This window comes from Nannobrachium achirus (genome assembly GCF_963921795.1).
Source record: "Nannobrachium achirus genome assembly, chromosome: 24".
NCBI lineage: Eukaryota > Metazoa > Chordata > Actinopteri > Myctophiformes > Myctophidae > Nannobrachium > Nannobrachium achirus.
The window spans coordinates 22,206,702-22,220,655 of record NC_137831.1 but is presented as its reverse complement, the minus strand read 5'-3'; the positions used below and the strand labels follow the sequence as shown (position 1 = coordinate 22,220,655).

Here is a 13,954-nt window from a genome sequence, read left to right as displayed (position 1 = left end):
GGCGGCGCGACGTATTCCAGGGTGCCTATCCCGAACATGTCCGGGATATTTAATAAAATGAATTATTTTATCGGAGGCCTCAACGAAGCCCCGGTCTAGACGTCCATCCTTGGCCGGGACTTAGACTCGGCCATCCACAGGCCGTATTCGCGCTAACGGCCGAATCGCGCCGCCCACTCCAATAATAAATCACATCTTTAGACTGGATTTTCTCCGGATTGTGTCCCCAGACCCAAAGAGAAAGTTTTTTGCGGCTGAAATAGCTTTAGATCGGGCTTCTAAATGGGTTAGCATTTTGGCTACGTGTCAGCTAGCTTCCTCCTCTCGACACCCATAGGATTGACCGGAGTGAAAACACAAGCCAGTTGGGAGAGGGTCGACGAAAGCTTTAAAGAAGGTCTATGGATAAATTTCTGGCACTCTAGCACCCCTTGTGGCCGGATGGCACTGTATGAGTTAAAAAGTAAGTAAAAAATGTTATGTTGGTTTGTTTACTGTTGAGTGAGAAAACAACATTGCACATTAGGCTAATCATCTGGGGACCCCCCAAAATAATTTGGGGGTCCCGACCCACAGGTTGAGAACCACTGTTTCATGCAACTAAGTACGAATCGGGCTCGAGGAGGGAGAGAGAGAGAGAGAGAGACAGACAGAGAGAGAGAGAGAGGCAGAGAGAGGCAGGGGAAGATAGAGAGGCAGAGAGAGAGAGAGAGAGACGGAGATAACAAGACAGCAAAAGAGACGTCTGCGTACTGGCTGTAGTTTTTCCTCTGCGTTGCCGGGGCTGTGGTTGATATCATTAGCTCGGTTAATGAGTGCGTTGGGGTTCGGGCGGTGTGTCGGGGACCGATCGATGCCAGCCCTTTACACATGCCTGTTCATTAGGATATACTCCCCTCCTCCCCACTCCCCCCTACGCCCGCCCACCCGCAATCGACCGTACGGGGGGAGCCACTCCTGGGGTGTCACTCAGCGGGTCAGGCCGGCGAGGGTCCGAGGGGGGATGTACGAGGTGGGGGGGGAAAGCATCGATCGTCACGCTATCGTCTGCATGGGAAAATAGAGGCCCCCCGCAGTGATGAGACACTGGGAATGCTGATGTATACCCCGACACGCGCGTGCGCACGCATGTGCGCGCGCGCACACACACACACTCGTACGCACGCACGCACACACACACACGCATGCAGTGGATGCACGTGCACATGCACATGTGGCTTATGTTCAAAATGTTACTTGAGTAAAAAATACAAAAGTATTGCTATCAAAATATACTTCACTCATTCCCAGCCAATTCTTATTTTCTAGGTAGTCCCAGCCAGCCAGAGCATCTTTCATCATATTCCATCACATTCTGTTAACCTAATATCTGTACCTATTGAATTAATCCCTCTGCACAGGTGTTAACAGAATGTGATAAAAGATGATGAAAGATGATCTGGCTGATTGGGACTTCCTATTGGCTGGGAATGAGTACCAAATGTAAAAGTACTAAAATGTTTGAAAATATAGCAGCTCTACAAGCTCAACGGTATTGGAAACTGGAAATACTCAAGTAAAGTACAAATACCTCAAATTTGTATTCAAGCACAGTAAATGTACTTTAAAGTTGCCTTACACCACTGCACACACACACTCACGCAGATACAGACACATGCACACACACGCACACGCACGCACTCAAGTGCGTACTGTACGCACGCGCACACACATAATACGTCGCCCTCATTCACACCAACTTACAACGTGTGAAAGCGCTTGTTCACAACACCTTGTTATCACATCATTTCCATTTTCTCAGCCTGTGTTGTTAGACATTGTGCTCTCTTTTATGCACTGGCTATTATACTCATAATGGCTGTGTGTGTCTGCATGTGCGTGCATTTGTGTGTGTGTGTGTGTGTGTGTGTGTGTGCGTGTGCGTGTGTGTGTTGTACTATACAGTGTGAGAAACAGACATTATGAGGAAAAATGTTCCTCGTCCTCATAAGAGAAATGGTTGTCTTACGGGTAAAAATAAAGATTTAGCTGAGTCACGCTGCAACACATTGTTGTGAGCTTGTATATTGTCTTTTTTCTGAGTTAGGGTTAATATTTTGAGGTCCTCACAACTATTATGCGTGTGCGCGTGTGCATGTGCGCGCGTGCGCCCGTGCACGCGTGCGCGCGTGCATGCGTGTTTGCCTCTGTCCCTGAAGGGTAGAGAAATGAGTAAAAGAAGAAGCATTCTGCTGTTCTCTTTACTAGGCTTACTATTATAGGCCAGGGTTTAAGGTTGGGATTACTATTAGGATTACAGTCAATTAAAATGGGAGATTAGGGTTTAGGTTGATTTTACTGTATTTATCAGGGAGGTTTTAGGCTTACTGTTAGTGTAAATCAATTAAAAATGTTTAGCGTGATTCAAGCAAGCGTGCATCTGTCAGAAAAAAAAACATGTGCTTTGGACAGTGTTGCCAGATGGGAAATGTTGAATTATCACACTGGAGGCTTAACATTATCGTTCAGTTGTTCTCAAACGATTTTGTTCCAAGGACCCAAAAGTTGATATGTATTTGGCTGCCACGGACCCCTGTCTAAAAAAAAAAAAAAAAAAAAAAAAACGTTTTGTGCACAAGGACTCCACTGGCATGGGGCGTATCGTAATGCCTCTATCAGAGTCTAAGGTGAAGAGCTATCACCTCACCGTGATGTAGTTTTCTAGCTATCACCTAAAAATGTATAACAAAGCCTAGGTCAGGGTTCCCCAATTAGTTTTCCCCAAGGGCCGAATTATGTCTAGGGTACCAAGCCGAGGGCCACAACATTGCAGGGGGCGACGGTGGTGTTCCCGCTACTCCAGCGACAGTTCAGATATCGTCGTTGTCGGGTGAAAATCTTGTATGTTTTGCATTTATCATTTTAATAATGATTTAAACTAGTGAAAACACAACGCACAACGCCTCGCGTGCTTGTAGATCGGCTGTTTTCACTACTTTTGTGCGACGGCCTTGTATGATGAAGCAGGGCTTTACTTTGGGAAAGAACATACAAATTTGGAGATACGAGGTTTCCCCCCGACAACGACGATATACTAGTGTTGTTGCTGCTCTTATACCACCATTATTACTGGGGTTGGTGGGGGCCAGACAGCAGTCCCCCGAGGGCCGCAAATGGCCCGCGGGCCACCTATTGGGGAACCCTGGCCTAGGTGATAGCTAGAAAACGACACCGCAGACTGTACTATGTTAGTAGCCTGACTGCAAGCGTCAGACTCTATCACACACTTCGTTTTGGGAAGAGAGTCTGAGATTTCGGGCAGACATTCCACTTCTGGGGGGGGCGGGCAGGGGGTGGTTTAAAAAAATGTTAAGTTGACTTGCTCTTAATTGCTCCCTCTGAACTTCAAAGGGCTTGTGAGCTGCTGTAATTGATTGAGCCATACAAGTGTCAATAGCTCGTTAGTCACTGAAAGCATCAAAGACTACAATCTGTTTGATGTCTGTAATAAGAGTGGAGGGGGGAATGTGTTTGAATACACACAGACTCCCCTGATTGGCTGAATGGTTTTGAACCAGGCCACCACCCACCACGTGCCCCAAGCCTACAGCCCTGATTGGCTCGCCCTCTCTGAGGGCTGGTGGAAAAAGCTTATTTAATGTGAAGGGCCAGACTACACAACACCACCCCCTGTTGGTAGTACCAACAGGGGGTGGTGTTGTGCAGTCTGGTTTATTAACCAGGCTACTATGTTAGGGCCATAATCATACCTTTTATTGTGCATTTATCTCCGCAGTGCAACAGAGCATGGTGTGTGACCAGATGTGTTCCGACGCCGGGTGCTGGGGTCCAGGGCCGGACCAGTGCCTCTCCTGTCGATACTTCAGCAGGGGTCGTACCTGCGTCGAGTCCTGCAACATCTTTGACGGGTGAGCCTGTCCATTTCACATTGTGACACATTGTTATGTCACAGCTACTATACCATACAACATTCTCACTATAAATCAGGGGTACTTAACTAGAGTAGGCAGTCGCACACAGTTGTTAAAATTTGACCCTCAGGGACGGATTATCCCCCGCGAGGGCCCCTGGCCGATAATTTTGTAGGGCCTTCCCCACCCTCCACCATAAACCTCCCTCCCTCCCGACTCACACTACCCAGCTCGGATTTTAAGCCATGATGATCATCAGTGGGCCAAGAAAGCACTTGTAGACAACAGAGGAGGGGCCCACACATTTGATTTGTAATTAACGTATACATTTCATTTTAGTAAATTGTCAATGACCACACGGCCCAGTTCCCCCAAGAACCCCTGAGAGCCAAGGGCCCCTGGCAATGGCCCCACCGGCCCAATGGTTAATCCAGCCCTGGTGACCCTGGGCGTACAACAAACTTTGGACAAAGCCGGATGTTGGGGCCACAAGACAGTGACAACAACAATGTTAAAACATGTTAATGATAAGAGTACAAGCTCTTATGACGTGAACCATCAGTTGAGAGTTATGCTATGGACGACGAATGAAATGTTCTGTGAAAAACCGACTAGTTTTTGACCGAGACATGATCTTTGTATACGTTATATTGTGTGTTAACATACTCTACTATACAGATTGGACAAAATTACATTTTATTCATTAAAGAAAAGTTCCGCTTTAACATAGATAATGTCCTAGAACAAGCAGCAGGGGTTTTCAAACTTTTTCCAAATTGAGTTTCATTAGGCTACGAAACGCCATTTTTAAATGATTCTGTCACAGGGATCCTGATGTGAATGGACAAGTTTGTTTCAATTAAATGATCATAATTGTATATGAGAAACAGATGCATAGTGGTGATGTTGGAACATGTTTAGAATATTCACTCGTATATGATTTGCATTATAAACATTTCCAGTGAATTGAATTATAGTTCAATTAAACCACCCCTCATTTATCTGGGGACCATCTGGGGCCCCCCGAAGGACCCCCCCTATGGTGCTAGCACAACACATAATGAGGAGAAATCACAGTTGTTTACTGTCAAGAATCCTTCGCGCAAAGATCTTCAAAATGGCATCAGTAAAGGTTATATCACCAAACAAACATTGTTGTCTGAGTAATAAAATAACGGCACTTGTTCCCCCAAATCTTAGTATTATCTTATATAGTACATTTTCTCTCCTCAAAACTGTCCGACAGTACAAAGGCAGGGCCTTTAGCCAATAAGGGAGCAACCTTGGTGACGTCACCACCAACAAGTGCGATATAAATAAAAACACCCACGTGAAATCTTTTGTAGCTTTTGAAATATTTAACTTTAAGCACCCTATGCATTTCCAATGGGAAATGAGTCTGGAGAGAGAGGAAGAGAGACCCTTTCAATCCCTCAGTATTCTAATTGTGTGTCATGTGAAGCTCACAGCGCAGCACTCGGTGCCACGCTGTCACTTGTGAGCTTGTATATCTGCTATTTTTCAATAGTTAAAGCACAAAATAATACGTGATAAATAATGCATTCCCAGTCTAAACCCTCCCATGAAGAACATTCATGGGGGGCCCGCAGTGAATCCTTGTACCCAGGGCCTAGAATTTGGTGAGACACCCCTGGCTGGGGGGAGGCGAACCATGAGGCCACGCTCTAACCACAAGGCCACTGAGCTGGTTCTGTTTACATTCATCACAGGACACTACACGGCGCAAAACACAGAGGTTTCCTTTTTCTGAAGGTGTCCATAATTGCATTCAGGTGGTTGCCTCATGCCAAGGGAGAGCTATACTGTACATGAAAAGCCCACCATTCACTTGAGGCGGGTGTAGAGTAGTATGCCTTTGTAGTCCCTGGTTCCGTTTGCCTCCCCCGTGGTATACTCTTCGAAACGAACGCTCGGTGACTGACAATGTCGATGCGCTGGCTACGGCATCGCCGTCGCTCCTGTGGCATTTGCTGGGAGATAAATACATCTTCCTCAGGTCTTGCGCTGTTTTATTATTTTGTGTGTGTGTTTTTTCTTTCCCCCCTGAGGGAGAAGTATGAGAGAGAGAGAATGTGGGTTTGTTCAAGAGTGAGCAGCAACTCTCGGTCATGTTGACTCGTTTGCCGTGGTCCTCCTCAGGGGTGTCGTGCCAAATTCTGGGGCCCTGGGTACAAGGATTCACTGCGGGGCGGGCCCCCCATGAATGTTCTTCATATTTTGTGCTTTAACTATTGAAACATAGCAGGTATACAAGCTCACGGGTGCCGCGCTGCGAGCTTGTAGATCTGCTATTTTTGAAAAGTCGTGAACAATTTTGTGCAAGTCTTTGAATATTTCAAATCCTTTTAAGTTGAAAAACCTACGTTTCTATGTCAGTGTTGCTCAGACCTTTTCATGTCAAGGACTCCCAAAATGACATGTATTTGGCCACAGACCCCCAACTCAAAATATTTAGTTCCAGGCACCCGCCAGAAGCAAAATTTTAGTTACAAATGTTTGCTTAAAAAAATACATATATTCAAAGATTTGCACACATTTTCACGACTTAAAAAAAAAATAGCATATTTACAATAGCTAAATATTTACAATTTTTCAATAGCTAAAGTATAAAATAATTAGGGCCCCTCCTACCTTGGGCCCTAGTAACCCAGTCCTACTCCCCCCTTGTGACGCCCCTGGTCCTCCTTTCCCCCAGCGTTGGTTGGTTCTGGGGATAGCGGGGTGGAGGGGGGGGGGGGGGGCTTTGAAGTTTGCTGGGGGTGGTGGGGTGGGGTGGGGGGAGGAGAGTGATCGCGCAGCGGAGGCCTTTGAAGACGACGAGCGCGGGGAAAGCGTAGCACGTGGCTGGCACGAGGCTGCTCTAACACCGCTGCCATATGTGCACAGTGGTGGAAAAACTAATAGCCGGGCAGATAACAGAAATAATCGTTCACTTGCGGATACAAGCACCAAAATTGGCACACATACTCCTTAGGGATTGCTCTTTTCATAAAACCATCTGGCCAAATCAAATTTCAAGATGGCGGCCATTTTTCAAGATGGCCGCCATTGAATATACAGTAATCTTGCATTACGCAATAAAATACCATAGACCTGTCCTATTTGAATGATCTTGGTGTCAAATCATAAATTTTTCACTATGTAGAATCCAAATTTGGACCCATGGACTTACTCACTGGCTTCCTTGTACCATATATCAGTCCCGGAATCCTAATATTCTGCTAAATTAGAGGTTTGTGTTATGTCTGACTCGGGTAAAATGGGTGGTAGTGTATATCTTAGTATTGTTAGAGGTTTATAGTGTGTATGTGTGTGTGTGTGTGTGTGTGTGAGGGGGGGGGGTAATGTAGTAATGTAGTAACTCAACAGAGCGGATTTCAATGCACAGCGGCTGACGCGGCTAAAATGCATGGTAGATATAATAGCGCCGTGGGATCACTCTTTGTCTAGTCTCTATTCTTCGACCTTTTCGACTTGGGTAACCCTGCCAGGAGTACAGGAGTACAAGACTCCTGCCGACATAGCTCTGGGGGTCATGGAGACACGCAAACTGCCTCCCCACGATAAGGTGATGATCCCGTCGAGGCAGGAGGTAGTTTTTTTTTGTCTTTTCTTTTTTTTTTGTTATCTAGGGCCTAGGCAGTATAGTACATTAGTATAGTAGGCCTAGACTACAACGCTTCTAAACCTCGCACCTGCAGCTGCACAGTGCCGTGCAGGTCAGACCAAAGCGGTAGCATTTGCATCGACTGCAGCATTCCAACTTGCATCCACACTTGGTCAGCTGCTGGCAACTCTCTGCAATGGGTGGGAGCTCAGTCCAATCAATCTGCCACAGATCTCCTTTCTTGGTCCAGCCCCAGTTGTCAGGAGTCTGCACTTCTGGTTGACATACTGTTGACTGACTCCAGATGCAGGCCGCTTGATAGGAAGCGCGCTTCACATGTTGCTTCAGTGCTGCTTGCGTTGGAGGAATGGCTTCGTATGGCCTCTGCTTCCGAGCAAACAAGTGCAACCTCGCATCATTGACACCTTCAGCTGTGCTGGATCGGTCGTACATCATGACCACAAACTTCTCCAAGGTTTTCAGGTCTTCATCATCCACTACAGGTGGGTTACGGGTAATGGCTGAGTTTGCTGAAGACACCGGAAGCCTCATCACAAACATTCCAGGTTTGCCACGCAGACTTCTTCCCCTTTCCGCGGAATGCTGAAACATCGCAGCCAGTGAAGGCATGGAAGAAGAGCATCCCTTTGCTCTTTTCTGCAAGAGTGCAACACAGGTCATGAACAGAATCCACTTTAAGTTCTGTCTTTGGCCAAAGGCAACCCACTGCCCAGCCCTGAGGCTCATAGGGCAGGAGTCTATGTTCTGTTTCTGTGAGGCTGCTTGATGTACATTAAGTACCCCTAGTGGACATGATAATAGTTTGTCACAGGGACATACCCCAATCCAGCCTTTGATGCTGAGGTCATAGATTCAAGATGTATGACAAGGTCCATATATGGAGTTCCCTGATGTCTTCAATATTAAGCCCATATCTAACAGGACTTCATATGGGAATGCCCATATATGGAGGCCACATTGGCCACATACCACACTAACAGAATCCATATATGGCCAAGACAGATGGCCAAGACAGCCCATATCTGTGTGACTGGTTCTACAGACAGGGATCTCCATGTATGGGCATAAAAGGGTATGTTGTCAGTTGTCATGGACATCATAGTACTTTCACATAACAAATAACTGGGTAAGCATGTTTGGGCTCTCACAGCATATCTCCATATACAGTACATGGATCTCCATATATGGGTACCAGGGGGTCTTCATATATGGGTAACAGGTCCGATACATCACTGGCCAGATGGCAAAGAATTGGCACCCTGAGGCATCTAACTAGTAAATAATACTGAGAATACTAATAAACCATCAAGTACACTACATAAACCCAGGATACATAAAACTAACAGTTTCTAATATTATTCTTGCAAGAATAGGGCCACCAACTGAAACAGCCGTTTGGATGGCCCCCTGTAGTAACGCTGAGGACACCTGGGGGTCCCGGACCCTGTGGAAGACCCCTGGTATTAGCTACAGAGCCCAGGTACAGGTACAAAAGCTTTTATGCTTCAATTATGATCTAATTTGACACTGTTCTGGAGCAGGAGCAGAGCAAGGACTGTACTGAGATAGGCTCAGGGGTCATTCCGGGGGTCCCAGGTGAGGAGAGACCCCCACCAAAAGTCATAAAGGTTATTCTGGCTGCTTCAAAAGTGCAATATATGAACTTAGAATGTTTTAAAACCTTCAAAACAACTCTAATATTATGAAAATTGGACATTAACTGGCTGACATACTGTTCTGCGAGGTCCTAAAATAGATGACCCCCCAGAAAGGGGGCTGGGGTCAGGAAAATCTGACACCCATCATTTTCTGACAGTTTGGTCCCTATAAAAGCCAAAGCAGTAAAAAAATACATTTTAGCAAAGAAATCCTTAGAAGTACACTTCTTATCACACTAGGTAGTAACTCCGAGGACCCCCAGGGGTCCCGAAGCCCCTGTGGAAGACCCCTGGAATTTGTTACTACTTTTTTTTTGTTTTCAGAAAAAAAGTTTATGCTTCAATTATGATCTAATATGACATTGTTCTGGAGCAGGAGCAGAGCGAGTACTGAGAAAGGCTCAGGGGTCCATCTGGGGGGTCCCAGGTGAGGAAAGACCCCAACCAAAAGTCAGAAAGCTTATTCTGGCTGCTTCAAAAGTGTAATAAATGAACTCAGAATGTTTTAAAACCTACAAAACAACCCTAATATTAAGAAAATTGGACATTAACTGGCTGGCGTACTGTTCTGGCAGGTCCCAAACTAGATGACCCCCAGAAAGGGGGTGGGGATCCGGAAAAGTTGACACCCATCATTTTCTCATAGTTTGGACTCTATAGAACCAGGATCTGCAAAAAGATCAATTTTAGCACAAAAATCCTACGGGAGCTGTTTTTTGGACGCATCGCACCACACTATTAGCAGAATATTAAGATTCCGGGACTGATATATGGTACAAGGAAGCCAATGAGTAAGTCCATGGGTCCAAATTTGGATTCTACATAGTGATAAATATATGATTTGACACCAAAATTATTCAAATAGGACAAGTCTATGGGATTTTATTGCGGAATGCAAGATTACTGAATGTATTCAATGGCGGCCATCATGAAAATTGGCCGCCATCTTGATTTTTTTTTTGGCCAGATGGTTTTCTGAAAAGAGCAATGCCTAAGGAGTATGTGTGCCAATTTTGGTGCTTGTATCCGCAAGTGAACGATTCACCTGTAATATGCACTTTATCTGCCTCGCTATAATCACATTCTTTGCTTAAGTATGAAGTATCAATACTGCAACGTTGATGCACTCTGTTATAAGTAAAAGTCCAGAATTCACCCCGGGAATTGTACGGCAAGTGCAGCACTCGAGTAAATAATACTTACAGTAGCTATACTTTGCCAGGGCATTAACCAAAAAGTCGACAAGTCTTAAGAACACAAGTCGACTCCCACCAGGGAAAGTCGAAAGTCGGAAATAAACATTAAAACTATCTAAAAACATTTTTTTTCATCATTATTTTTGCTCCATATGTGTGCATGTACAGCAATTGCTTTTTGTCAAGACAGAATGATTCTCTCCTTTTCCAACTGTGTTTTTTCAATGGAATTAAGGACAGGGTTTTGGGTTTTGACCAAGCCCCCAGAACCCTGGGGGGCGCCCTGAAACCAAATGGACATGGTGGCTGTTTTGAGGTACTGCAGTTGGGTCTACTAACCACATGAACGCGCTTAGGCTTCTTTGTATTATGAACACAAACTATGACGAAAAATGCGTCACAGTGGCCCCACTACGTCACGGTTTTACTATGCGGAAGGAGGGGTGAAAACGCCTCATGCGCTGGGTGAGCAACTCAATGCAAGCGGACGGGCGGGGATATCTGGTGTCCTCTCTATTCTTATTATAACTCTATGGTTTTGACCCTCGTTCACGCACTCCCCCCGGTCAATGTGATGACATCATGAAACAATAAAGTCGATTTCAACTCAACTTTTTACTGAGTCGAGTAACAAGTCGTTAATGCCCTACTTTGCGCCACACAGACTCGCAGCTGCCTGTTATACCAGCATAGGGAATACATCAGGAAGGGTTTCCCTTTTAAAAGTATTTATTTTTAAATGCCGGCCGTGGTCACCGTGTCTCCCTGCCATTGTCTCCCCCGTTGGGATGAAAAGGTTGGCCTGTGTATGTGAGGTTGTGGCGGCGTGGCGTGCAGCCAGACCGTGGCATTTGCCTCTGACCTCCAGCCATTGTGCGGCATTGTGACGATCCCCGCCGAGCGCCTCATTATGTATGTTTCCAGGTTAATGGTTTTTAAACCTTTCGGATCACCCGAGCGCGCCCTTATTGTACGTCTCCATTCTTTAATGAGGGACGGAGCTAATTCCCTCCAGTTCGCCCACTGTCTGTTGAATAAAAGAAAAGGAATTCAGAAGAGAAAGAGGGGGGGGGGGAGATTAGGCGTGCGTTTGAAAGTGTTTAATTAAAAAGTTGCTCTTGTGGGTTGGCCAAAGATTTTAAAGCGCGGGTGGGAGGGCTTGAACGGCACGCGGCCCCTGCTTAAATTCCCTGCTAAAACAGGCCTTAATCCCCCATCAGTCCAACCCCGGAGGAGCGGCGGGCGCGCAGGCACACACGCGGCCCGGCCGTGGAGGGAGCCAATCAGGATGAACCGTCTGTGCACGGAATGGAAATGACCCCGGAGACCGCCGCGGTCCAAGGTCTTTGTCTCTAAACCCAGCTCTCCTCCGTATATACAGTATATATTATATCGTCACAGTCGGGCAGGAACCTCATATCTCCAAGTTTCGCATTCCTATGTTTTATCGTAAAGTAAAGCCCTGCTTCACCATACAAGACTGTCGCACAAAACTAGTGAAAATAGCAACACAACGAGGTGCTGTGTGCTTGTAGATCGTCTATTTTCACAATTTTAAATCATTTTTAAAATGATAAAGACGAAACGAACGGTTTTGGACATACAAGGTTTCCACCCGACAACAACGACATCCTCGCTGGCGGGCAGAAACCTCTTATCTCCTCCGTATTTTAACTTGTTGTGATTTTGTCTGGCTTTGTGTGCAAGTCCCTCCCTATGTCCGTATGAGCACGGAACGGAACTCCATGTATGGAGATAGCTAAAGTCACAGACAGAACGGCTCAGAGCCTTGTATAAAGAGTTCTGACAATGCGGGGGCAGAAACAGCGCCGGTCATGTGGTTCAAGAATGCCGGAGATTTCACTTTTTCCTTTTAGATAGATTTTGTGCTTGTAGATCTGCTATTTTCACTCGATTTGGGCTAGTTCTTGCAGTTCTTGCACAAAAACTGTTAGTTCTTGTGCAATGAAGCAGGACTTTGCTCTACGAAAAAGAAAAAAAAAACATGCAAATTTGAAACTTGGAGATAAGAGTTTTCTGCCCGAAAGTGACAAACTACATTGGTTCCAGTGGAACGCGCGGTTCTGAAGACAACGGTTTTGGACATACATGGTTTCCACCTGACAGCGGCACAATATATATAATATATTTCTCATTTTGCAACAAAAGGGACATTTCTCCAACACCCCTCCTATACGCCTTCCTCAAAAGGATTCCCTAGGACAGCACTCCTCCCCGAAGACAAATCTAATTTATTTTTGGAACAAGCAAGCTAAAGGAGAAGAGGTGGGGCTTTGAAAGGATAGAAACTACAACGTTTTCTGCCGTGGTGCATGGAAAAAGTACTACATTAGTAAAAGTCTGGAATTCAAAATGTAATGGGTTGAAATGGTTAATGTATGTTTTGTAATACTTAAAATCTACAGAGTAAACAGTAACGGTACGTTTTCAAATACATGTAGTGGAGTAAAAGTACAATATTTGGATCTGGGATGTAGTGTAGTAGAAGTAAAAGTATTGGAAATTGGAAATACTCAAGTAAAGTGCAAATACCTCAAAAATGTACTTAAGAACTAGTACTTGTACATGTACTTAGTTACTTTCCGCCACTGGTTTTCTGTGGGGTTGATACTGTGGTGTCCTTCTCCATCGATCTGAAATGTTATTTATAAAAGGGCACCCTGAGGTATTTTAGGATGAATATACAATAGGTCTGAGATCCCCCTCTGGGAACAGTTATGGTCAATAACCAGGCAGGTGCACTCATAGACATCAAAGGGGGCTTGAGCCCCTGCCCTTTTATCCGCCTGTAAAAAGTGCCCTCTCCAGACCATGAATGCAGTTTTCACTGTGGTGAAAGAAATGAAAACACCCCCTTTCCACGCCATACCCGAAGGCAGCATTCAAGAGAATTGCCTTGTCCAAACTCTCCTGAACTTGAATGCAACATCTTATGTTGAAAGAATTGCCCTCCCTGTGTAGAAAGGGCTGTTACGCCAGTATCTACAGTATTCACTTGATTATGCTTAGTTCAGTGTGGTATCAAGTACCGAAAATAGCCGACCTCCAAGCTCAGAGCTTGCTATTTTCAATATTTTCACCAAAATGCCCTTTTATAAATGTCAGCCCCTGCCTCTCTGACATTATCTGCACGTCCCTGTCAATAACAGATATATCCTATATTTTGGGGCGTTGTTGTTCCTTTGATTCCATTTTCATCTGCGATACCCTTTTAACCCATTTAGGCCTAGGATTATTGACTGCTTTAACCATTGAAAAATAGCAGATATACAAGCTCACAGCGCGGCACCGAGTGCCGCGCTGCGAGCTTGTAGATCTGCTATTTTTGAAAAATCATGATTTTTTTTTGCAAGTCTTTGAATATATCTACTTAAAAGCGAACATTTGTAACTCAAATATTTGCTTCTGGGGGGTCCCTGGAACAACATATTTTGAGATGGGGGTCCGTGGCTAAATACCTGTAATTTTGGGGGTCCTTGACATGAAAAAGTTTGAGAACCACTGATTTAGCGGAAGGAT

The 13,954-nt window shown here is 45.3% G+C and overlaps 1 protein-coding gene across 1 annotated transcript in view; it reads left to right on the top strand.

Annotated features, from left to right (window-relative positions):
- The window catches only part of LOC308280042 (receptor tyrosine-protein kinase erbB-4-like), a 789,750-nt gene that overhangs the window by 443,231 nt on the left and 332,565 nt on the right, over positions 1-13,954 (top strand). Inside the window, 1 exon segment of the mRNA XM_080720298.1 lies at positions 3,776-3,908. Coding sequence (XP_080576424.1) covers positions 3,776-3,908 — 133 coding nt within the window.